Below are 26,559 nucleotides of genomic sequence, written 5' to 3'. Positions count from 1 at the left end.
GCCCCTTAGCTCTTTCCTGCGTCTAACAGCCAAGACAGACATATTGGAAAACACCCCGAAAGAAAAATTGTCTGTTGTGTGGTACACCCTATCTTTAATGGCTTTAGAAAATATCCTCTCCTTTATCCTGTAGTCACCAAAGTTAACTAGAATAGTTCTCGAATGCTGAAAATTGGGGTTTGAATGAAGGGGTCCCAGTGAAGTCTGAATCTTAGGAAGACATGTCTGGGTAGACATACTTGCTGATCAGCTATGTTACTGCTGCTGCAACAGTGGTCCCGTTCTCCTGCCCTTCTGGAATGCCAATGAAGCGCAAATTTGAGCGATGTGATCGATTTTCCAAATCGTCAAATTTCCCGTGTAGATCCTCATGCTTGAGTTGTAGTTTTGCAAACACTGGATCCATCTTGATCTTATAATCTTCTACATCAGAGACTCTACTGTTCTACTTGATATACTCTGGAATTCAGGAGCTGCAAATTGGCACTCAGTAGCCCAATCTGTTTGTTGGTTTTCCTATGAGCTTCTTCCTGTGAAAGCTTTGTTTTGTGGATCTCGCTCAATATCTGCTGCAACAAAGTCTCTACAGAAGGTGTTGATGATGAGAGACTCGTTGTTTGCCCCAAACCCTCAATATGTTCCACGTAATCAGGGGTATTCCCAGCAAGCACAACTGGAGTGTCTGCTGGTTCTCTTTCTCTGGTCTGGCTTCGAAGTGGGTTGCCAACCACTTGCCTTTCATTATCAGAATCACCCAGGAATTGATTCAATTGATATGGTTGGCTTAGCTCAGCCCATGGGGCCTTCGCGCCCATGTTCATGTTATTTACCCCAAATATAGGATACACAGGTGCTGTCCTTAATACAGCGTCCCCCACCGTAGGTTTGGGACTAACATCATTCAGTATGGATACCTGCTTGCTGACTGTTCTAGCTGAGGACAGACCTGAGGTTGCTTCTGTAGATTCTGTAGATGCTTTGCCCGGTGCCTGTAAGACACTTAAAGGGTGCTGGCAATCCTCAAACGCTCGTGGGGAGCAACTCCTGTATGTTGTAGTTTGCGCTGGAGCCCGATTAGTCTATATTTTGATTTCTGTAATAAGGCGGAATGAGGGAAGCAAATTTATGAGGCACTTACTGCGCAGCACACGTGAATCACTTCAATAAACACTATGGCCCAGTATTTGGGGCACAACTTAAATGTCAACCCCCATCACTCAGCCTTTCGCCACGCTCCAGCAATACCTTACTGCCTCGTCTCTTCTGTTCGCCTCCAGGCATACGTGTGCGCAGGCGTGCTGTATCGCAAGGTCTCTCCGAGCAGCTGCACAATCACCCTCTAGCTGGGTCACTTCTTGCGATGCTGTGATCCCTGCTGGCTCCGCTTCACTTTACAGCCTTGAGGCAGATCAGTGCCAGCGCGAGGCTCTCTCCAGAGCGCCTCTAGCCTCCATAGGCCCTGTAAGCAGGTCTCTACACAGAAATGCGGTTTCACTGCGTGCCGCCTCCCCTCGTTGCCGCTTCACCACGGGTCCACAACCACCCTCAAGCAGATCTCCACTCACATTTGTTGTGCAGTTTTGATGGGCATACAGAGAAGGTATGACTTGTGGTATAGGGTGGAGCTTAGCGCTGGGAAACCCTTTTGGATAGCCATGAGCTCTACAAAATCTCTTTATTAATGAGGTTATCTGAGAATGTATATAACTTAAGATTGATTATTGTAACAGCCTGTACCTGGGTCTTCCAGACACTACCAAGATTGGACTGCAGCGTATTCAGAATTTTGAAGTAAGGAAAGCTGCTGACCTGAAAATATTTGATCATGTGCCCTTAACCAAAAAATGCTGCAATGTTTGCCAGTTGCCAATACTTTTTAAACTGGCGTGCAACAAAGTCTACTCTGTGCTTAGCGACATCTTGCCTTAGTGACAGATTTTCCAAACATACATCTAGCTACACTCTCTCATTAGCCAGGACAGGGGGAGATCTTTCAGGGACTCTGACCCAAAACTGTGAAATGGCTTGCCATCCCTCTGCATAATATGCAGACCACTTAGCTTTTAGGAAAGCTCTTCAACGTTTCTGTTTTGTTAATCTGTTTCTTATTCTTTCTTTTAATGTTTCTAGCAGTTAGCTGATGCGACCAGATGCCTCCATGGGTGAACATAACCTTAATTTATATATATTAATAATAATGATGTGGTCACCAGTAATCATAACCATAACAGCAATTATAACATATGATACTAGTTAATGATGGGGATCCTCTTTGATGTATGGAGCCCATGTGAACTTTATGGCACTATATTTGTTTTAGGAGCTCCTTGGTGAGGAATGGATGAAGAGATATTGGTTCAGCTTTATGTTTTCAGATGTCGGAGTGGTTCTCACTTGCAATACATTAGAAAGTGGGGTTCAGTGTGCTTTGTGTTAGAGTCTGAGAGCAGCGCTTTCATGCAGGGAAGTTTCTAGCGAGAGCTGGCGCTGCAGAGAGTCTGTGGTGGCATCATATATGTTGTGGCTTGTACTGAGAGAAAGGAGTGTGTATGACAGCTGCTGTGAGTTGTGTCTCTGAATCAAGAGAGCTAGTGAACGGGAGTGTTTTTCATCAGTTTTCTGAAAGAGCCTTCAGGCATGCAAACCGCAGGGTAGCCCATCTCAGTGTGTCAAACCCCTTACTACACTGCAGTACTAAGGCTGAAAGGCAGATCCTGTACACAGAAGTATGGGTGAACCATCAATACCCTGCTTGCTGGCACTGCTGGACAAGAGTCCCTGAGGCAGGACCGATTATCTGAGTAGATGACTGGGAGAGAGGCTCTTTATTGTTTACAAATAACAGATTCACCTATAGCATAGAGAAGTGTGAAACTTTATATTCAATTTAGCTGCTTCCCATACAGAGCACAATTGTAGGACTGTTAAAGAGAGCAGAGGTATCCACAGAAAAAATAGAGGAGACCGTTTGTACGAGTTATAAGTACAGTTACAAAGATGTTATCCTTCCTCGTGATGCCAAAGGGCTGACTTAGTAATAACCTGCAGTAAAGAACCTGTAAAGAAATTGAGACTCTCATGGTGTTTACATGTGAGCTGTAAACAATATATGACCCAATCAAGATATACGAAAACACAGGAATACTGAAATGCAGAGAAATTAAAAATACATCAGAACTAGTTATATTTAAAGATGCAGCTCATAAATACAGAGGATGTTGATCACCCAAGTGGAATGGTGTTACATTGCATTTTTAGGAACTAATATGTGTGCTATTATTCTTAAAAAGAATGAACCTGCTGATTACAATAAAGTACCGAGAAGACATGGTGAAAGCCAAATAGGTGGACAGTATATATGTTTTGACTGGAGGTAAAGGAGAAAGACTGTTGCATCCTTTGCCACTACAGCATCATCTAATTTAAAATAGCTCGGATTGATTTAGCCTCGACCAGTAGCGAAAGAGTGAGAGCCCTTCTGATTATAGCTATGTAAATCAGCACTATAAAGACAAAAAAAGGGAACTCAAGGTTTTGAGTGATATTGAGGTGCTAGTGAGATCAAAGCACGTAAGGCTACTGCATTAGTTGCAAGCTGAACACAAGCATTTGCAACTCATGCATCTAAGCATGGGCTACGATGTATAGGAGAGACAGCCCCAAAATCCGAGACATGCTGCAAGTGTAAAACATTAGAACCCAGATTGTCTCATACAGACCCTGCACTCCTGGACAGCCTCTTCTATGGGATACACAGTGTGAGACCTATGATCCCTGGAGCGGTCGCACACCACACAGACGGGTTCCTGATCTTCTTGGCAGAACAGCTTCAGAGATTCCTCATGCTTCTCACACAGCAGCTCCTTTGTTGCCTTCTTAATATTCAACTGTTTGGCCAACTCCACAACATTGCGCAGCGGTCTATTGGAAAGTATTATTCTTTTAGAAGATACTGCGAGGCACTGGGGACAAGAGAAGTCTGACTCCAAATCGCTCCAGGTCTGAGCTAAACATGAGCGGCAGAAGTTGTGTCCGCACGCCGTGAGCACTGGATCATCAAGGTAATCCAGGCAGATGGGGCAAGACGATTCGTCTTTCAGAGTCAGTATTGGATCTACTGCAGCCATGTCCCTGTAGAAGGAAAAGGATGTTGCATTAATTTTCACAGCTACAAGATCATGCTATCGCAACAACTAAGACTGAAAAATGAAAACCTATCAAAATGACACATAGGCACTTCTTGAACATTCCTTGTGTTTTGGCAGAAGACACTAAAAACTTCTAAGATCTATGGTACATTCCTGCCTCGGTCTCCTGAATGCTCTACCTAAAGCTGGGAGTTCACTGCAGTCTTAGCATACATGTACAGTGAGTGTTGTTCCATTTCATTCTGGAGTCCAGGGACTGTACCTACATTTCTCTTCTGAACTATAAAGAGGCTTGGACTACACCAATGCCCTCTAAAGGAAGCTCCTAGTTGGCTTGGTATGGAACTCCACCTAGTGCAAAGAGCAGCCCTTCTAATGATCAAACATGGCATTTAGTTTCATCATAGGCCATCTACCCTAAATCATCCACACATACTGTTGATGCACTTCTGAGAATCAACACAGACTGCTTAACAGCTATGTACGGAATACACTAAGGTGGTCATTCTGACCTCGGCGGTAAAAGGCGCCTACCGCCGGTCAGAAATCCTCCATAATCCCGCCGCGGTCGCGGAAACCCGCCACGGTCATTCTGACCCGCAGAAGGCAAACCTCCGAAAATCCGACCGCCACAACAGACCGCCAGACCAGCGGTCGGCGGAAAGGTGGAGGTGACAAAACCTCCACCGTCACGCCAACAGAAATACGCCCATGCCATTACGACCCACGAATCCACGCGGCGGTCATTCAAACGCGGTATTCCATTGGCGGGACACACCGCCGCGGTCAGAATACACACAAACGAACAAAACCCAGCCACATTGGACGATTTGAATCCCACACACCTGATACACATACACACACCACTCCCACACACACAATACAATATAAAACACCCACCCACATCACCCACAAACCCCTACGCTAAAAAATTCGTAAAGAAGGCAAGAGCGAGACACCAGCATCCAAAAAATAACAGCCACAGCCACTCAACACCATCACCCACACACTATCCACACACAAAACAACACACACCACCACACTCAACTCACTTAAATACACATACTCCACCCCACACATCATACACACCACCCCATGGCACCCCAAAGACAACCCCGCTTCACAGACGAAGAACTCAGGGTCATGGTGGAGGAAATCGTTCGGGTAGAGCCCCAGCTGTTCGGCACACAGATACAATACACTAGCATTGCCCGGAGGACGGAGCTATGGCAGAGGATTGTCGACAGGGTGAACGCAGTGGGACAGCACCCCAGAAATCGGGAAGACATCAGGAAGCGATGGAACGACCTACGGGGGAAGGTGCGTTCCATGGTATCCAGGCACAACATCGCCGTGCAGAAGACTGGCGGAGGACCCCCACCTCAACCCCCACAATTCACATCATGGGAGGAGGAAGTCTTGAACATCCTGCATCCTGACGGCCTCGCAGGAGTCGGCGGAGGAATGGATACTGGTAAGTTGAAGCTTCAATACTGCTTCCCCCCCACCTGCATGCCAAATCATACCCCAACCCTCACCCCCATCCTCGAACCCCACCCTCACCCCCACCCCCATCCTCACCCCCACCCTCACCCCCACCACCATCCTCACCCCCACCCCCAGCACACCTATTCCCCGCCAATGTCTCACCATCACAACCCACACATCCCAAAACCTAGGCCTGCATGCGTCCACTAAGCATGGACACCCATCACCAAAGCATGCCCAATGCATATACACATCCCCCCCACAAGCCACCCTCACCAAAGCCCCCACACACGAATGCCAGCACTTGGGGACACGAGAACCCACAGATACACCCATATGCCACACATTGAAACTATAACCATACCTCTATACCCCTGCAGGACCCGACCGTCAACACACCGCGGCGGAGGGGCCAGAATTATCCACACCCCCCACCCAAGAGGCCGTCAGCGATGACAGCAGCTCTGTCGACCTGGACACCGATGACCAGCCCGGACCATCGGGGACCTCTGGAAAGTCGGTTCCCCTCACACAGGCACAGGCCACTACAGACCCTAACCCCTCTGGGAACACCAGCACAGCTCCCACCCAGCGGGCCCATGCCTCTGTCTCCAGGGCGCGTCAATCTGCGGTGTGTCTACCACTACAGGGCACCCAGGATAACCCACCACCCCAACAACAACAGGGACCTGGGGGCAGTGGTAGTGGGCACACCGGCCAGGGGGCAGAGGCCCAGGGAAACAGGGGAACTCGGAGGGCAGCTGTGCGACAGGGGGGGGAGGAGAGGCCCAGGGAACCCACTCTCCACGAGGTCCTCACCACCATCATGGGAGCATACAACCGCTCCCAGGAGACGATGGCGACGGTACTGGCCCGGTTCCAGGAGATCCAGGCGCTGCAGGAGGAACACTATCGGGGGTACAGGGAGGACCTCAGAGCCATCAACACCACCCTGGTTACCATGGTAGGGCTGCTGCAGGACCTCGTAAACACCAGGGCGGACACTGAACAACACCCAAGGGCCCCTGCCACTAGCCTGGACCAAGAACAGCCAACCACCTCCGCCGGCGCTAGTGGACAGGAGGCCCCCGCACAGCAGCAGCCCACCAGACCCCCACCTCCTGCAGGAGAAGAACCACCCCGCAAGAAGGCCCTGAGATCTCGCAAGAAGACAGAGTAGGATGTCAAGACCCCCGCCAGCAATGGATACCACCTGATGTCATCCCACTGTCCCACATTGTCACCCTGTCCATCCTTGAACTGCCCATGCTCCATCTCTCCACAGGCCTCTGGACAATGCACCTGTGTGACTGTTACTCTGGACTCTGCCATGGACATTCCTTCACCATAGCCCCCACCCACTTGAAACCACCCATCCCATTTTGAGCACTTCAATAAACACCTATTTTGCACCAAAATATCTGGAGTCTGGCTGTGATTTCAATAGATTGTAATTGACATGACAGTGCAAATATGTCCTTGTACATGGTGAAGTCAACAAACAGCTGCCACAAAGCTGTAGTCCATGGGGAAACGAAGCACAGGACTCGTAGTGGGGACCCCAGATCTGAAATAGGGAGGGAAAAGCCAAAACTCAGTCATCATACACTGGGGCAAATAGACAGGCAGCAGAGATGCTGGAGAGTAGTTAACATTTACTAAATTATCTTTGAAATGTTACCTGTGTCCTATTGGAAGTACTGTTCAATGATTCTGTCCCTGTTGTCTGTTTCAGCCCCGTCGTCTTCCTCCTCGTCACTCTCCTCAGGTTCCACCGCTGCCACAACACCACCGTCTCGACCATCCTCCTGCAGGAAAGGCACCTGGCGGCGCAAAGCCAGGTTGTGAAGCATGCAGCAGGCCACGATGATGTGACATACCTTCTTAGGTGAGTACATTAGGGATCCACCTGTCATATGCAGGCACCTAAACCTGGCCTTTAGGAGGCCAAAGGTGCGTTCGATCACCCTCCTAGTACGCCCATGGGCCTCATTGTACCGTTCCTCTGCCCTGGTCCGGGGATTCCTTACTGGGGTCAGTAGCCACGACAGGTTGGGGTACCCAGAGTCCCCCACTAGCCATACACGGTGTCTCTGTAGCTGTTCCATCACGTAAGGGATGCTGCTATTCCTGAGGATGTAGGCGTCATGCACTGACCCTGGGAATTTGGCATTTACATGCGAGATGTACTGGTCAGCCAAACACACCACCTGGATGTTCATTGAATGGTAATTTTTTCTGTTCCTGTACACCTGCTCCCTGTCTCTTGGGGGAACCAAAGCCACATGGGTCCCATCAATGGCACCAATTACGTTGGGAATATGTCCAAGGGCGTAGAAATCACCCTTCACTGTAGCCAATTCGCCCACCTCAGGGAAAATGATGTAGCTCCTCACGGATTTCATCAGGGCAGACAACACTCTGGATAACACCTTCGAAAACATGGGCTGAGACATCCCAGAAGCAATTCCCACGGTTGTCTGAAATGACCCACTTGCCAAGAAATGGAGTACTGACATGACCTGCACCAGAGGGGGAATCCCTGTGGGTTGGCGGATGGGGGACATCAGGTCGGGCTCCAGCTGGGCACACAGTTCATGGATAGTGGCACGGTTAAGACGGTAGGTCAGGATAATGTGGCGTTCTTCCATTGTCGACAGGTCCACCAGCGGTCGGTACACGGGAGGATTCATCCGTCTCCTCGCCCAACCCAGCGGACGGTGCCTAGGAAGGACAACATGGAGCACACAGTCAAGCAACCCACAGGTACGTACTCACAGCTAGCACAGTATACGATTCTCTATGCAGTGAATGGCGTGTCTGAGTGGCTATGCAAGGCCTAGGCCTGTGTGACGCAGTTGAAATTGAGCCATGTGGGCCCTGGAAATGGCGGCTGCCTGACCTGTGAAGTGTGACAATGGGATGTGAGGTCAATGCGCTGGCGTGGCACACCGCGGCGGGCGAAGACCGCGGCGCAAAGCCGCATTGGTTAACATTGAAGCCTATGGGTTTCAGGAGCCAATGGCGAAGGGCGCCGGCGGTGGCGGGACGCACCGCCGCGGTACGCACCGCCGCGGACGTGACCGCCATTTTCTATCTACTTATCCACTTGCGACTTGAACTTTCACAGGAGAGGACCTATACTGCAAGTGTTGCTGTGACCTCGGTCTGGAAGGGACAATGGCTGCTGCACCTGGGGAAAGGGCCCCTGCCTTCACTGGAGAGGAGTTGGAGAAACTCGTGGATGGGGTCCTCCCCCAGTATGCGCTACTCTACGGTCCTCCAGACCAACAAGTGAGTTTAATTCAATCTGGATTTGGGGACACTGGCTGGCTTGGGGGCCTGGCGGGGGGCCTGGCGGGGATGGGGGGCATGTTGGGCCTGGCGGGGGGCATGGCGGGGATGGGGGGCATGTTGGGCCTGGCGGGGGGCCTGGCGGGGGGCCTGGCGGGGGGCCTGGCGGGGATGGGGGGCATGTTGGGCCTGGCGGGGGGCCTGGCGGGGATGGGGGGCATGTTGGGCCTGGCGGGGGCATGGCGGGGATGGGGGGCATGTTGGGCCTGGCGGGGGGCCTGGCGGGGGGCCTGGCGGGGATGGGGGGCATGTTGGGCCTGGCGGGGGGCCTGGCGGGGGGCCTGGCGGGGATGGGGGGGCATGTTGGGCCTGGCGGGGGGCCTGGCGGGGGGCCTGGCGGGGATGGGGGGCATGTTGGGCCTGGCGGGGGGCATGGCGGGGATGGGGGGCATGTTGGGCCTGGCGGGGGGCCTGGCGGGGGGCCTGGCGGGGATGGGGGGCATGTTGGGCCTGGCGGGGGGCCTGGCGGGGATGGGGGGCATGTTGGGCCTGGCGGGGGGCATGGCGGGGATGGGGGGCATGTTGGGCCTGGCGGGGGGCCTGGCGGGGGGCCTGGCGGGGATGGGGGGCGTTGGGCCACTGGCAAGGAAAATGCTGACAAACTTGAACGTGGTATTTCTCCCTCCCTGTACGTGTCACATAGGTCCGCGCCCATGAGAAGATCGGGATTTGGCGTGCCATCGCCAAGGAAGTCCGGACCCTGGGGGTCCACCATCGACGGGGCACCCACTGCCGCAAGAGGTGGGAGGACATCCGCCGCGGGACCAAGAAGACCGCCGAGTCTCTGCTGGGGATGGCCTCCCAACGTAGGCGGGGTGCCTGCCGTCAACTGAGCCCCCTGATGTTCCGGATCCTGGCGGTGGCCTACCCTGATTTGGATGGGCGCGTGAGGGCAGCACAGCAGACACAAGGGGGTGAGTACAAGCATTATCTACTCTGTTGTCGCGCAGTGGAGGTGTCTGGGTGGGGGAGGAGGGCTGGGGGTCCCCCTAGGCCAGGGCGATATCTGTAGGCTGGGCACCCCCGTAAGCCCCTGTGTCCCCAGCCACCACCCTCAGTAGTTTGTCAGTACAGCCATCCCTGGGCCGTGTCATCCATGGGTGCAGTTGTCAACTCTAGGCGTGTAGGGCATGTTCCACGGAATGCGTAGCGGACCCCAAGTGCGCAACTTAGTGCAGGGGGCATCTGTGTCTGTCATGTCCGCTAACTGTACCGGTGATCCAAGTACTCAATATCCCTTTATTTCTCTCTCCCCCCCCCTTTTTGTTTGTCTTTCTGTGCTTGCCACAGAGTCAGACTGGACCAGTGAGACGGAGGGCGAGGGGAGCTCCACGACGGGGACGACTGGACCCTGCAGCGACACGGACACGTCCTCGGAAGGGGGCTCCCTTGCGGGGGTGGCACCATCCGTGCCCCCCGCCATTACAGGTACAGCCGCCACCCAGCGCACCATCTCCGCCCTCCCAGCAGCCCCTCAGCGTTCGCCCCGTGCCCGCTCTGCCAGGAAGCCGGGCATCTCCTTCGCCCCAGGCACCTCAGGCCCTGCCCCTGTTACCCCCGCTGCCCTCAGTGAGGAGGTCATTGACCTCCTCCGAACGCTCATTGTTGGGCAGACTACCCTTTTGAATGCCATCCAGGGGGTGGAGAGGGAGGTTCATCGCAGCAATGCGTACCTGGAGGGCATTCATTCGGGTCAGGCTGCCCATCAGCGATCGTTCCAGGCTCTGGCCTCAGCACTGACGGCAGCCATTGTCCCTGTCTCCTGCCTGCCTCTACTAACTCCCTCCTCCCAGTCTCCTGTTCCTCTGCCTGTCCCACCCACACCATCAGACCAGCCTGCACACACCTCAACACCCAAGAGAAGCTCATCCAAACATAAGCACCACAGATCACGCAGACATTCACACATGCAACATTCCGATGCAGACATGCCAACAGTCACTACCACCTCTGTGACCCCCACCTCCTCGTCTCCCTCCTCCCTCCCTGTGACGTCTACACTCACACCTCCATTCACCTCACCATCAGCCAGTGTTTCCATCACCAGCACACCCTCCACTCCAGTCCGCACACGTGCAGTCACCACCCCCACTGCCATTTACACGTCCCCTGTGTCCTCTCCCACTGTGTCTGTCACCCCCTCTTCCACACCACACAAACGCAGCCACCCACCCACCCAACAGCCATCCACCTCACGACAGCCTATCCCTCCTGCACCTGCACCCAAAGACAGCAAACGTGACTCACCTACAACCACATCCTCTCCCTCCACTCCCATTCCCACTGTACCTACCACTCTCCATTGTCCCAAGAAGCTCTTCCTCGCCACTACTAACTTCTTTCCTGACCCTGAGCCCCCCCCTCCTTCTCGTCGGGGTAAGAAGAGCACCTCAGCCACCACCAGCCCTGCAGCCCCCTTGACAAGGGTGCAGGGGTATTGGAGCCCGCCAGCCCGCATGTCTGGGTCTTCGCCCAGCAGCAAGGGGACAGCCAGCCCACCCCCTGGGAAGAGGAGCAGAAGGCGGAAGGGTCGCCGCAGGAGCCCGCCTTCTACATCCCCCCCGGACACCACCCAGAGACAGTCACCAGCCACAGCTCCAAAGGGAGGAAAGGGCCACAGGCCCACGACTAAGGAGGGCAAGGGCAGCAAGTCGGAGAGGTCAGGCAGCAGGCCTGCTGCCCAGGAGGAGCCCACAACCCCCATAGCCGCTGCCCCGGGAGGAACCGGCACAGCTGCCCCGGGAGAGCCCACCACCCCCATAGCCGCTGCCCAGGGAGGACCCAGCCCAGCTGGCCAGGAGGGCCCCACCACCCACAGCCCAGGTGGGCAGTGAAGGAGCACCATCCCCGCTGCCCAGGAGGGCACCACCAGGCAATTAGCAGTTGGCCATAGACTGGCCGCCGTCTCAAGAACCGCTGAACTGGGCCCTTCAAGGCAAGGACCGCTGAACTGGGCCCCGCCGTCTCAAGCACCGCTCCGCTGGGCCCCGCCGTCTCAAGAACCGCTGAACTGGGCCCTTCAAGGCAAGGAGCGCTGAACTGGGCCCCGCCGTCTCAAGAACCGCTGAACTGGGCCCCGCCGTCTCAAGAACCGCTGAACTGGGCCCCGCCGTCTCAAGCACCGCTCCGCTGGGCCCCGCCGTCTCAAGAACCGCTGAACTGGGCCCTTCAGGGCAAGAACCGCTGAACTGGGCCCCGCCGTCTCAAGAACCGCTGAACTGGGCCCTTCAGGGCAAGAACCGCTGAACTGGGCCCCGCCGTCTCAAGAACCGCTGAACTGGGCCCTTCAGGGCAAGAACCGCTGAACTGGGCCCTTCAAGGCAAGGACCGCTGAACTGGGCCCCACCGTCTCAAGAACCGCTGAACTGGGCCCTTCAGGGCAAGAACCGCTGGCCCTTTGGCAGACGTGGCAGGGCAGGATCTATCTCGGGAAGGGCTGCAGGATGTCCTCTGGCCAACTTGCCTCCTCCAGTGGCAGTGGGGTCTGTTATGGACTGTATGGACTGTGGCTTTGCTCTCCCCAGGATGGCCCAGTGGGCAGGCCACCCACTGTATGGACTGTTTGGACTGTGGCTTTGCTCTCCCCAGGATGGCCCAGTGGGCAGGCCACCCACTGTATGGACTGTATGGACTGTGGCTTTGCTCTCCCCAGGATGGCCCAGTGGGCAGGCCACCCACTGTATGGACTGTATGGACTGTGGCTTTGCTCTCCCCAGGATGGCCCAGTGGTGATGGAGTCCCCTCGTGGATCTGGCGTCGTGTACTCAAGTGGCTGAGGTGCCCCCCCTTCCCTTCCCCCTGAGGTGCCTGTCCTATTTTCTTTCTGATGCCCCTGCAGTGTTCTCTCCGTGGAGTTCTTGTCGTGGGACTGGGCCTTGCCCCTTTGCACAGGACCCCTGTGATCCACGGACAGTGGTTGGACTACATTTAGTAGCTGTATATATTTTGTACATAGTTTATTTATTTATTGGGATTACTGGTGTACATATTTCAATATATCTGCCCGTTTATGATCTCTTCTTTTGGTCTTTGCATTATTTCGGAGGGGGGTGGTTTGTGGGTTGTGACAGTGATCTGTGGGAATGCATTGATGTGTGTGTTGTAGTGGGTGTGGGTGGGTGGGTGTGTGCCGGTAATCTTTTCCCTCCCCTGTGTCGTAGGTGCCGTACTCAGCGATGTCTTCCGCGCCGCCGGGCGTGCTCCTGGTATATGAGCAGGAATAGGAGTGCGGGGATGACCTGCAACTCTGGCTCCATACTGCCGGAATCTCGCGTGGAGTGCGTAGAGGTGAGCGTTTTCCCGTTCGTAGTCTGTTTCCGCCGTGTTCTTATCGGCGGTGCTCCCGCCCCGGAAAAGGTGGCAGATTGGTGGGTCGTAATAGGGTGGGCGGTACTTTGTCTGCCGCCGGGCTGTTGGCGGGAACCGCCGCGCTGTTTGTTTGTACCGCTGTGGCGGTCGGAGTGTTAAGTTGGCGGGCTGTGTTGGCGGTTCCCGCCAGGGTCAGAATTGCATATTTTAGACCGCCGGCCTGTTGGCGGCTTGGCCGCCGCTTTATCACCGACCGCCAGGGTCAGAATGAGGGCCTAAATCTATTTGCAGAACTCATTAACCTGGGAGGTAATGGGGAAATCTGTGCCATCTAGAGTTGAGTGCCTACAAACAGAATACATTTATCAAGCTGTTAAGGCTGTAGTATGATGCATGTTTTGTGAGTCGGTGCTTCGAGTTACTTTGCTTACCTTTGCACTCTGCATGTTTACTAAAATGCTGGCTTCTACTCAGACACCTGCCTCCTCTGAGTACTACGATTCTCACATTCTATTGAAGTAAGTTTTAACTCAACTAAGGGGCAAGGAGTTGTTAGTGATGGGCTAAGACAGCCTCATATAAGGTATCAATGCTGGAAATTCTATAGTCCTAATTCATTTAAGGTTTTCGGTGGCCTTTGTCACTGTCAAACATGTAATACTTATTTGCAGACGGTATCTGATGGAAAGTCGCCTCTAATGCACAGAAGGCATGCTATCCTTGAGTACTGCAGGTTTTAAGAAAAAGTATAATGAACAACCTGATCTTTAGGAATGTGTCCATAATTAAAATAGCATCTGCCTCCAAGACACATGGCATAAAGACCTAATACATGTAAACGGTAATAAATCATTTGAAATTTAAGTATTCAAAGAGCCACTTATGACCACTCTAAGGTCGGGCCTGCTGCCCATAAGCAATACAAAAATACAATAAAAAATGGCACGACTGTAAAATAAGAATTACCAGCATTGACATAGAGGGACCAATCGTAAGAGCGCAGACCATTACTTATCTGGGCAAAACTTTCGTTGCCTCGACCTCCTAGAAGCCACAACGCTTCACATGTCTTTTCGGAGTATGAAAGCTGTGTTATATACCAACCAACTACTCGCCAAAAAGCGCTTTGATGCCTTGTCAAGGGTAGTAAGCACTATATAAATACAAAACTCAAGCAACAATTAACTTGATCACCACCTATGGTGGTGAAGTATGAATAGCTACAGAGAGAATCTAAGATCCTGATCACCACCCATGGTGGTGAAGTATGAATAGCTACAGAGAGATTCTAAGACCAGGTAACCCCACAGATGACAACTTGAAATCCTGGATCCAGATATCACAATCATTGCCAACAGCAGCCCTCCAAGCTGACTGCGTATACAAATCTGTCGAACTGCAATGACCTAAAGTTGTTATGGGTTGTGTGGCTAACTGCAGCACAGCATGTTCCACTCACTTGATTTGACCTAATTTGGTAAACATTCATCAACCCCCCTACAATAAAGATGCAAATAAAGACTAGGTTGCACGAGAAGCAAGAAAATTGAACTTGCCTCCCCCGATGTTCCTCTCCTAAAGCTTTCCCTCAAGCCAGGTGGCTCAGAAAACAATCCTCAAAGGGAATGCATGAGAAGGAAGACCATGTTAAAAGAATCACATGGATTGAGGTCTACAAGCTACATCCACATTGATCATCCATATCTCGGCTCCCTGCTAAGTAGGGGCAAGGCTGGGGCGTTGGCAGAAACTTTGCTCTGGCAAGATAAAACTTGTTGTACTCCCACAATCAAAGCATTAAACCTGTCAGCCAGAATGCTTCTGCAATGGGAAATAAATAAAAAACATCACACAGATTCTTATAGACTAACAACAGTATTCCAAAAGAAGAAAGGCTCTTCTGGAGAAAACATCAAGAGTTATTGAATCTGAAGGGCACTACAGTTCTCTGTCACTCTTTCACTAAGAACACTTCTCAGAAGTTACTCAGAAAGTCACAGCCTTCTGCACATCAGGGCACCTCTGAAAACTGGGCGCTGCAACTGCTGCTACGCCAAAGGAGTAATCAGAAGGATAAAAATCAACCTCACATGCATGACAAATCAAACCATCTCCATCTACAGAACAGCCCATCAGAAGAGTCTTTTTGAACATGATTGTAACACCACGCCCAGACTGAACCCTTGCTAGTGGCCCTACCCCCGCCACGCCTCCTTACATTCCCCCACTCCTGCACACCCGGCACTCAGCCTCACATACTGACCGGAAATTAAATCCACCAATATCCGAACCATAACAAAATGACTACTAAACAGGCCATAATTACAACAAGCATTTGTAATGCAATAGGTCTTGCATTTGCTTGAGTTAGAGCTATTGGTGTTGCAAATCAATAACTGGACTTTTCTTGCCACAAATTGGTCAGCCCTGCCGCATAATTTGGTCCTCTCTGCCACATAATTCCAGTGACCCTGCATATAACTAAAGTAATTCCATTTACCTTCTTCCTCTATCTTCAGAAAAAAATAAAACAATATTGCTATTTATTATATTTTTTCATATTATTATTTTGGGCCCCCTCTTCCCAAACTAGTGTGGGCACCCAGAGATGACCTAGACAGAGAGCACACTGTGTACTGAGTTAACAGCAAAAATGTTTTGAAGGAAAAATGCCCTGCAAAACATTATGGGGCAAGTTTCTAAGTGCAGCAAATATTGTAGTATCTTGACTGTAATGCTCAGAACAGACCCTAGGGGGCACCACTATAAAAATAATATTTGTAAGAAACATTTTGTAATCTGTTTTTAACCAGACCACACAACCACATACACAAAACTGTTCAATGCATAGCACAACTTTTGAGATGCCCTTGTTGACATTAAAATGTTCTCCCTCAAGCAATCCTAGGTTAAGCCTATGTTAAATATCACATTTAAAATATAATAATAAAATATAATTCTGAAGTTCCACACTAACACACACTCCCCTTTATTCTCATTCTGCAACACGTGCAACACGTGCTTAACACCCCAACCCATCTCACTAAATTTAGAAATGGGATCAAAAGGCTAGGCAGAGGTTGCCTCAAGCAGATACTCCCTGAGCTGCTTCATTAGGGTTGGAATTTATGACCTGCAGGCGTCAGTTTGTTTCACTTGTTCAATTCGTTGATCTCTTTAATCTCAGTTGTCATAGGTTATTTTTATAAAACGAGACCTCAATGTTTGGATATATAAGGGCATTAAATTAATAGTTTACTTTTTAAAATACATATTTTTTTTAATGATATCCATAATCACACCTTTACTAGTACCTAATAATTGCGGTAATGCAAAAGCTGTGGTAAACTCTGTAAACTTTTTGAGGCAATTTAACGTCTTTTAACCAATAATCTATGGTGTGTGTATTCATGTAAATTAATATTGAATATAATTTTACATAAACTTAAACAACAAAATCACTCACTTACTTTCTTAGTACACCTTTCCAGCTTCCCCAGGCTCCCTTGTCATCCACATTCCCAGCCTTCCTAATAACACTATGGGGGTCATTCCGACCCTGGCGGTCATGGACCGCCAGGGCCAACGACCGCAGAAGCACCGCCAACAGGCTGGCGGTGCTTCTGGGGCCATTCTGACCGCGGCGGTAAAGCCGCGGTCAGAAAAAGGAAACCGCCGGTTTCCCGCTGGCCCAGGGAATCCTCCACGGCAGCGCCACCATGGGGATTCCGACCACCTTCCCGCCACCCTGTTTCTGGCGGTTTTCACCGCCAGAAACAGGATGGCGGGAACGGGTGTCGTGGGGCCCCTGCAGGAGCCCCCTAACAGGGCCCCATTAAGATTTTCAGTGTCTGCTTAGCAGACACTGAAAATCGCGACGGGTGCAACTGCACCCGTCGCACACCAGCAACTCCGCCGGCTCCATTCGGAGCCGGCTTCATCGTTGCTGGTGCTTTCCCGCTGGGCGGGCGGCCTTTTGGCGGTCGCCCGCCAGCCCAGCGGGAAAGTCAGAATGACCGCCGCCGGTCTTCTGGCGGTGACCGCATGGCGGGCGGTGACTGCCGCCCGCCGCGGTCAGAATGACCGCCTATGTAGCCCCGTCTTTCTTATCCCACACGTATCAACCACAATGCTTGGATATATTAGAAGGGAATTATATTTTATGCTTTGCTTTTAAGAACATTTCTTATAGGCCCCAGTTCACCATGGCGTTCTCTCCTTTTAAATTGGTTGTTATTACAAAGAAATTCCGCATTCCAAAAAAGTAGCGGCAAGGGCATAGATATTATTAGAGTTGCAGGTGCAATGGCACCAGTGCCCAGGAACTTGTGTGGCCTGTGGCACCCCAATTATAGTTTTTTCACTTTAGACACAGGAAGGATCTTCCTTGCTTTTTACAGGATCTGTGGTAGACTTGGAACACCACTGGACGATCCATGTCAACAGTGATTTCTTGGCAGACCTCCTATCATGAAGAGGGGTGGGCTTCCTACTGATAGAGGGGTGGGCTTCCTACTGATAAGCACAAGCTTAATCAAGTGACGTGATGCTGCAGGCAAGCAGCTCATATAAAATGCTAGAATGCTGAATCCAAGCTGCCCTTGGGATTTAAATCAAGTTAAACACATGGTTTCAGAATTCTCCTGTTGGCCACTGTGCAACTCATTGCCCAGCCCTTTCACAAAGCCATGCGTGGGGGTGATAGAAGGTCACAGAAGGCACTCCTCAAATGGAATTAACAATACTGACTGCACACAAGCTCAAGTTTGAACCAAATTAATGCGAGCACATAACCTGTTCTAGCGTACGAGTTTGACTTTCATTTGTGCTGGTACACATCCAGAACATAAACACTGCAAATGAATAAATGGGGCATCGGCTGCTGTCACCGGGCATGGAAAGCGGAGGGGGGATGGGGATGGGAAGAACTTCATAAGGGCCTCGGGCGCGAACGATAAATAAAGGAAGTACCTTCTAGTCATGCAAATTTCTCCAATACTGACGAGCACGATCACGATGTGAAAGACGTTTAAATGGCCATGGAACGCGAAGGACAAACAACGGAAGTACCTTGTAGTAATGACAATTGCTCCAGTACTGCTGATCGAGATCGCGCTGTGTAAAACTTTGAAATCGCCAGGGAGTGCGTGCGTTCGCACTGTGTAAGAATTTTTTTTAAAAGTAGTCCAGAAACCATCTGTAAAACATGGATGGTGCATATGTTAACCGTAGTTGGCCGGTGCTCTCGAGGAGGGCTGAACACTGGAAAAAACATGACATATGCATGCCTTTTACAAATAAAATCAAAGCAATTTGAAAAGTCAAGCCCATGAACGAAATAAAGTGATGGGTGTGGTTTAACCCCAGTGAATAGATAACAACAGGTTGAAAAGCAAAAGCAGTGCATGTGCGCTCCTATTGCTCGACCTAAAAACTGAGATGATGCCTGGCCATGGACAGAAAGATCTGAACTATAACAAAACTCTTGCGCGTGTGGGTGTAGGGTCCTTCTCTCCAGTCACACACACCCTCTCTTTCACATTCTCCCAGGCATGTGGTTGCCCAGAACTTCCCCCTCTTCCTCACCCTTTCTTGCTCTTTCAGAGCTTTAACAAATGCTGAATACAATAAAGTAAAGCAACACTGACATACTGCGACTGTGAATGGAAAACTGTGATACTGTCAACCAGTTCTCAACCTTACTACTGATATTTACATTCTTCGACAAGAGAATCTCTAAATAAATAGGTTACCACTAGATTCAGCAGTTGTTTTCTAATGACCAGATGATGACAGTGACTTCAATCTTCAGATGTTCAAAGTCCAAGAGAATGATGAATAGTGTGCCTGACAATAGTGGGACATCCCTGATATCAATCTGCCCAAGCAGAGATACAATATTCTATTTATTTTTTATCTCTGCAATTACAAAATGTAAACCTAAATACAGATATCAAAATAGAATTTACCCATGATTTAACTTTGCAAGCTGCAGTCATGATCTATAGCTTTGTTACCATACCACTATTATATTATTGTATGGACTTCAAGGTATGAGACACGATCAAAAGCGATTACAGACCTCAGACTACAGCCTGTCATGCTTAAATACAATTGGTGCAAAAAAATATAGACTTGGGAACTCTAGAAGGACTAAATAGCCTGAAGAGAATATGACCAAATTGGGCAACAAAAGAAAAGATCAATCTTGTTCATGTAAGAATACAAGGACACCAAGACTAAGCAAGACTTCTAATCGTAGCAGACATGTGATCCCAACAGACAGGAATGAATCGTGCGAACAGGTTTTACGAAGGGGTGTTACACAATGGACAATGTGTGGGCATTATTAAGGATGGCAGAATCATCAGAGAAGCACTGGCATTTTCAATAGGTCTGAACTTGACCATGTGTAGAGGTTTTCTGGGGGATCAGATTGCAAATTCACAAGAGAATGTGGGTTGTATCACTTTCATCAAAAAGCAGAGCAGCAACTCATTTTTGAGATGGTGAAAACAAATGTTTCCAATGTAAATAAAACACTATTTATATTAAACAAATGCCCTAAGGCTCTTATTGTGTCACCTATTGAAAGTATTTTGTGGGTTGTTTTTTGTAACACCTCGACAGAAGGGGTAATCACAGTTCCTCTTTGTAAGCAAATAATGCTACAGAGTGTGAACAAAATGCACACTATTGAGTTTGAAAATAACAGCACAACATATGTCAACCAAAGCAAAAATACAACCGGAGCTCCTTCAACAGTCCATATGAAGTGCTGCATAGAAACGTACAATAGAGCCAGTCGGGCTGCTTCCTCGTTAATACTAATGCATACTGGTGTGTAAGAAAATAAAATGATACAGTGGAACAGATATGTTTAGTGGTTGGCATAACAACACACTTGCTAATAATAAGTGTACTAGGCCAAGCAATGCACTGCTACATAAGGTGAATGGCAACAAGTGTGTACATGGCTGTGAGGTACGTACATTAAAGTGATCAGCACTATGGAAGTCTGGTTAATACCAAGCACATTTAGGGAGTAATTATAGGGCAAATAGTGCATTATCTTGATAAAGACGCTTCCACTGAAACTTCAAACAACAAAGGATAAGACAGAAAAAACAATAGGATTCTGTCTCACAGAGCAATGAGGTGTGAAAGCAGCATTCGATTAGGCAATGGAACACAAAATAATTTTTTTAAGCCACGGTACAAGAGTTGAAGTCGGAGCTGGATATAAAACATTACTGTGTTGTTTACCAATCTGCAACACAGCAAGCCATAATAAGCTTTGAACCTCCCCTACTGGTGTAGCAACACAAGAAGTAATGGCCCCACGACTTGTGGACTGGTTCAGCCTGGTGTTCATGTTTATAACTGCCACACATTTGTTAAAAAACTATAAATATGAACCAATGGCGCTGGGGAATGAAAGAACAGGGATGGGGCCAGCTCTTACACAAAACATCACATAAAGGGCCTCATTACGACTCTGGTGGTGTTTGGACCACCTGGGTCGTGGTCCAACCGCTTTGGTGGCGGTGTGACCGCCACATTACGACCGTGGTGGCTGTGCCACGGTCGGACCGCAAGCACCAACAGTATACCTCCACAGGAGGGACTGGCGGTGCTGGCGGTCCTAATCCTCAAGGGCTGCGCTGCCCTGGGGATTACGACCCTCCTCTGTGCCAACTTTTACATGGCAGTAGCACTGCCATGTAAAGGCTGGTGCAGGGGCCACCAAGGCCAGCCCCGTCGTGCTATTCACTGTCTGCATTGCAGACAGTGAACAGCGCGACAGGTACTGGTGCACCCTACGCACTGCAACACTGCCACCGGCTCAGTCAATGTTGTAGGCTGTTACCCGCTGGGCCAGTGGGCAGAAAGACCGTGATGGGGCATGCGGGAAGGCAGCCGCACTGGCGGCAACCTGTCTGCGGGTGTTTGGCAGACGGCCTTTTCCGTCCGCCAAACTCATAAAGACCCCCAAAGTCTTTGCAACTTCCTGGTAGTTCTTAACAGCGAGCATTTCACCTGGTGGGGGTCCTGCACTATCTTCCCCACCATACATCAGACCAGGGGGGGGGCTGCACCTGAATCTTTTTTGCACCTGGCAGGCACTTTTAAGGAGACTCACACTCCTGCAGCGTGGGTTGCACACTTCGCTTAAAAGGGTGCTTGGACTATCGTCCCTACCATACATCGTGGTAGGGAGGTCGCACCTGAATCTGTTAAGAGCTGGCCGATTTTAAGGAGACCCACACTCCCAGGCCAAGAGCAGGCTCATCTTTGCCCATCATCGACCAGAGGATGCTGTCCTGGGGCACCCCTTTTGGCACATTTGCAAGTGCCCCTGTGCCCTGACGCACCTTGATTCCAATAAGGATATGGCATTAGAGTCTACTTTCATGTTGATTTAATCCAGTTGCTTCTGACTTTCTCTCTGCTGTCCTTGCAAGTGGCCTAATTGCACTGCATTGAGGCATCCTGAATTCAACTTCTCAGGAGAAGCATATATCATAGACACCATCAAGATGGGAGTTAGGAAAGCTGCATTAAACCTACAAGGGATGAAAAATAATAAATGGCCAGGAATACATTCTGCAGTCAATTGCAACTGAGTTATAACTGATATAGACAACTTGACCGAGGAGATGGAGACCATGTTGGGGGAAAAATACTCACTCGCTTCTGGGGAGGGCCCTAGGCAAGATAATTTAGCTAAAATGTTTGAAAAAAAGAGGACAATTTTGCCAGCCCATAAAAAACTAACATTTCTAACTGCAGCAAGCTCTTTGACAGCAATTACTTCTGTGTCCGTCTTGAAAATCCCCTGCAATAACAGATTTGCATCACTTGAGTTTGCAGAGCACTCTTTTTCTCCCAATAGCATATATTCTTTTAGAGATCGCAAACTGATCCCATAGTGCATTGTGGTTCTAATGCCAATTCTGGGGGTAAACGTCATTCAACACAACAACTTCAGACTGAGATAACTGACCTTAAGTCTCTGGTCACTAAATTAATGGATGTCATGATTTGCCTCAGTAACAGTAAATTGTTACATCTAGCAGGGGGTTTTGAAGACATTGTACCCTCTGCTCATGCTGCCTATTGTTCAGGGAGCCTCATTTACAAGCAGGATTTATCAACTGAGGCCAGTACTTATGCACCTAATCACACAGACCCGTTCACTGTGCTATCTATTCACTCTGATAACCTCTCTAAAGAGCAGATTAAAACGATAGGCAGAGACCTCCACCTGATGAATGCTGCAAGAGGGATGATACGTAAAGGTGATGGCAATAAGACAATGGATTTTCAAAATACTACTGATGCAGATAATCTGTCTTGGGCCCCGGCACAATTTATTGTGAGCCACATAAAACGAGTCTTATTCACAACCAAATTATTGGTAAACCATTTTGTCACTCAAATGCTCCTGACGAGAGAAAGCTCTTTCTGATTAAAGTCCCCAAACAGAATCTGAATAAAAAAATCTATGAGGATGTAGATTATTTAACTAACAAAGTAATTCACTGGATCAGCAGCATTGTTACTCTGCCATTCATAATGACATAGTGAGCATGAAACGCTACTCCCATCCAGGCAGCAACTGGGATTATATTAAAATTATCCTGACCAGTGCTGCTGTAGCAACTGGCCTCTTAGCTCTTGGTCGTAGAACTGACCGTCCATTAGGCTCAGAGATCAGATTAAAACGTGCTCCACATACAGATTATGCACAGGAGGAATTGTTGGGAAGAGTAACTGTTCAATCAGATGCCAACTTCCAGCATTAAGTCATCTGATGCATTAACTAACCAGCTTTAACTCCTGTCGTCGAAAAAACAAATACCTCAGAAACAACAATCCTTAATTTGTAATTCCTTTTATAAAATAGAGCTTAATCTGGATACAACCCTCCAATCAAATGCAAATCTTGAACCAGAGAATACAAACTGAACATACTACAATGAGCAGCTAGCCCCAGGCAAACGTCTTCCATCTAGCTCTTTTATGCACAATACATCTTGCTTTACTATTAAATTAGAAGTGAGTGCTTAAACATAAACTGAGAAACACCCCTGTCCTGAAGGCATTGCTATTAGTAAACTAAGAGGCAACTAATGGATCATGTGCTCCCTATATGCGGGCTTGATTCTCTTGATACATGGAGCAAACATTTAGTCTATTTAATCAGACAGAGAAGTTTTTTATACAGCAGAAATGCTGAGCTCGTATATTTGGAGATGCACTCATGTGACAATGAAGAAAAAGGCAACTCTGTAAACTAAAATATTTGACTAGTATCACAAAATTTGAGACCTGTTTATGGGTCAAGTATATTACAGTTATGGTCAAGTAGATTATTCAAGTTACTCAACCAGCAGGTCTTGTAACATTTTTATGATTTTTCGAGGCCTGGTATGTTAGCTACTATTAGATGCTTATATTCAGATAATTATGCTCAGGTTCGTAGTGGCCCAAACTGAGAAATTACGGAAACAACAGAAATAACAAGCATTTGCAATACAATAGGCCTCGCAATTTCTCGAGTTTGAACTATTAGCATTGTAAATTCAGAACTGGATTATTCTTGCCACATAAATTGGTTAACCCTGTCTCATAATTTCATCTTTTCCTGCCGTGTTTTGGTGGTCACTGATGGCTACTAACATCAGAAATTACAACCCCTTCAGAGAGATGAGATGACTGCACTAACTCTGTAAACGTCTGAACAGAAATTGGAAAATAAGGCTGGAAAAGTATTTTCTTTTTACTTTAACAGAATGAAAAGTCTTGCAAGCATTCTTGCCTCGCATTTCAAGGAGCAGAGCAGCCTGAGAAGATTTATTGCCCCATAAAAGGAGATAAGCAACGCCCTTTGTGCGATGTTGTGAGTATTGGCAGGGAGGGGCCCTGGAGAGAGAGACTTGAGATGCGATGCAAGGCTAAGCAAGTTTCACATCATTGTGTCTAGGTTTAACTACATTCTACTAGAAAGGGCATACTGTGGCTTTCCTGAGCAGTGAGCTAAACGACCACATGTTTCTTTCGTAAAATAAGCTTATTTCAGGAACCAGCAGTAAACAAGGACATCACTGGAATAAAGCGAAAACAAATGTCAGCAACAAGGGAGGAGATGGGAGGAACGGAATGCTGAAATAAAACTCAGGCAGCTATCAGCCTAAAACAACCACAGTGAAAGGGGAGGACCAAAGAAATAACAAATATAGACCGTCACAGCAACAGATAAAGAAACCAAAGTGGAATAATGCAGTAGTTGGTCACTGCTCTGAAACAGAAAAAGGAGGGAGAAAAAGGCAGAACTGACTACTAGCGGGCAAGAATTTTTAAAGGACACTGCAACCAACAAAGGAAATTGCTTTAGGCCATAAGAAGTATACTGAGAGTATACACGAGGTTGAACGCTTTCGCTCAACCTAAAAAGGGGGTCCGGCAGTGGTGAATGCTGGCACCCACATTATTTTTATTGTTTATAAATGGTTGCATAGATTTTTTTGTCTAATTTTGAGAACGAGAAAACCCCAGTGCTACGTTTTGCTGATGACACCCTATCTAAGTCGCAAAAGATTTTAGACCCTCATTAAGTAATTTGGCCAGTTTTGCAGAAATAGGTTTGGAAATAAATGTACCGAAAACCAAATTAACCGCCTGCTAAGTGCAGGCATTAAAAAAAGGCTGCCATTGATTACAATGGGCCTCTGGAAGATTAGCGTCATCATTTTTTATGATAATCCTGCAAAGCGCCGGACTAGCGTAAAAAATTGTGACGTATTTTAAATATGGCACTACCATGGTGGTGTTAGGGGGCGCTAAGGAGCGCAAGAATAGTGGCGCTGCACAAGGTGCAGCACCACTTTTCATAAATCTGTCCCTTAATTCCTCCAATCTGCAGTTTGGCCTGATTTCATAGTATGCAACTGAAATTCCTTTTCCATGGGTCCCCAAGAGAACGGTTTATGCAACACCCCTAAAAAGATACTGTGATTCATGTCTCGAAATGACTGAAATATTAATCCGAAGCATTAGACTCCAATTATCATATAATATTTTCTGAGACTAACATAACAATACACAGTGAGGTGGCCAAGAAGTTAAATTGTTCACTTTACATCTAGAAAAACCTACCAACTTCTCACTTTCATCAGACTCTGTGGTCGCGACAAAATACTTCAGCTCCCTGCGCAGTAGTGTATAACACCTTTTAACAGCTGGGAGTGCCTAGAAAAAGTTTGCAGAGATGACAACTTGTAAACTCATTTCACCGTGTGTGGAGGGAGTTTATCCTTGGAAGGGGCAAGGTCTCGTGCCAAGCGATATCTAACAGGCACTCTACCCTCCACAAAGTCCACCCCCCTCCAAAAAAACAGGGGTTGCTGCCAACGTTCTGGGGTGTTTTCACACCCCTTAATGGACATATGCTTCTTACAGTCTCAAGAGATAAGTTGGAAATCCACTCTGCGGTGGTTCCCGGCTCATCTTTGCTGCCACCCTGTGATTTTAACTCTTCACCGGGATACCGTGTGAAAGGACCCAACATCCTGTAACACACGGTGGCACCGTGTGAGATGGCAGGTCTGCATGAGCAACTTTTAATTTGCCGATTGCCAATTAGATCAGAAACGAGTCATGAAATGCTACATGATGAATACTTTATTCGCTATTATTTTACAAGACGAATATGCAAATCACTTAAAAAATATGTTATTATAATATTATTTTAATTGTTTTCAATTGGATTATATTAAGTGCATGACATTTTTGGAGACTTTTGCCTTTAGCATGCATCTTAATATCTGTATTTTGTTAAAAGTTCTTTCACTGCCGCTCCACATACCTTCTTTTCCTGCCTTGCGTATCAGTAACACGCAGTACAAATTGAGATACCCCCAGCATGGGAGAAACACCCCAGCAATAGACCATAGCTGCGAAAACTAACGAAGGACTTCACGAAGAGGGGCTTACGTATAGCCCATCTGGGCACGGTAAGGCGGCCATCTTGGAATTGCAAGGCACCCCACGGCCTGCACGATGTCATCATTAATAAAACAAGGAAACTAGTGACATCGAAAACATTTTTAAATTTTTCTAATAAACACAATAACGAACTGTACATTGATAACTCCAGATATTCTTAAGAGCCGTTTCTTCTTCTGCTTTGTACTTTAAAATGCACACGTACAAAATGCAATGTATTTGATATTTGTTCCTGTGTGCCTTTAAAATA

General features: G+C 48.6%; 1 protein-coding gene across 1 annotated transcript in view; it reads right to left on the bottom strand.

Moving 5' to 3' along the window:
• The window catches only part of LOC138299215 (E3 ubiquitin-protein ligase TRIM39-like), a 122,231-nt gene extending 96,004 nt beyond the window's left edge, over positions 1 to 26,227 (bottom strand). Inside the window, exons 1-2 of the mRNA XM_069237339.1 lie at positions 26,170 to 26,227; positions 3,720 to 4,131 (exon numbers count right to left, since the gene is read on the bottom strand). Coding sequence (XP_069093440.1) covers positions 3,720 to 4,127 — 408 coding nt within the window. The 5' untranslated portion in view covers positions 4,128 to 4,131; positions 26,170 to 26,227. The remainder of the gene's footprint in view (positions 1 to 3,719; positions 4,132 to 26,169) is intronic.
• Positions 26,228 to 26,559: the final 332 nt, after the last annotated feature.

The sequence above is a fragment of the Pleurodeles waltl genome, chromosome 6 (genome assembly GCF_031143425.1).
Source record: "Pleurodeles waltl isolate 20211129_DDA chromosome 6, aPleWal1.hap1.20221129, whole genome shotgun sequence".
Classification (NCBI taxonomy): domain Eukaryota; kingdom Metazoa; phylum Chordata; class Amphibia; order Caudata; family Salamandridae; genus Pleurodeles; species Pleurodeles waltl.
The sequence above is the reverse complement of the archived record's forward strand: the minus strand, read 5'-3'. Positions and strand labels throughout refer to the sequence as shown.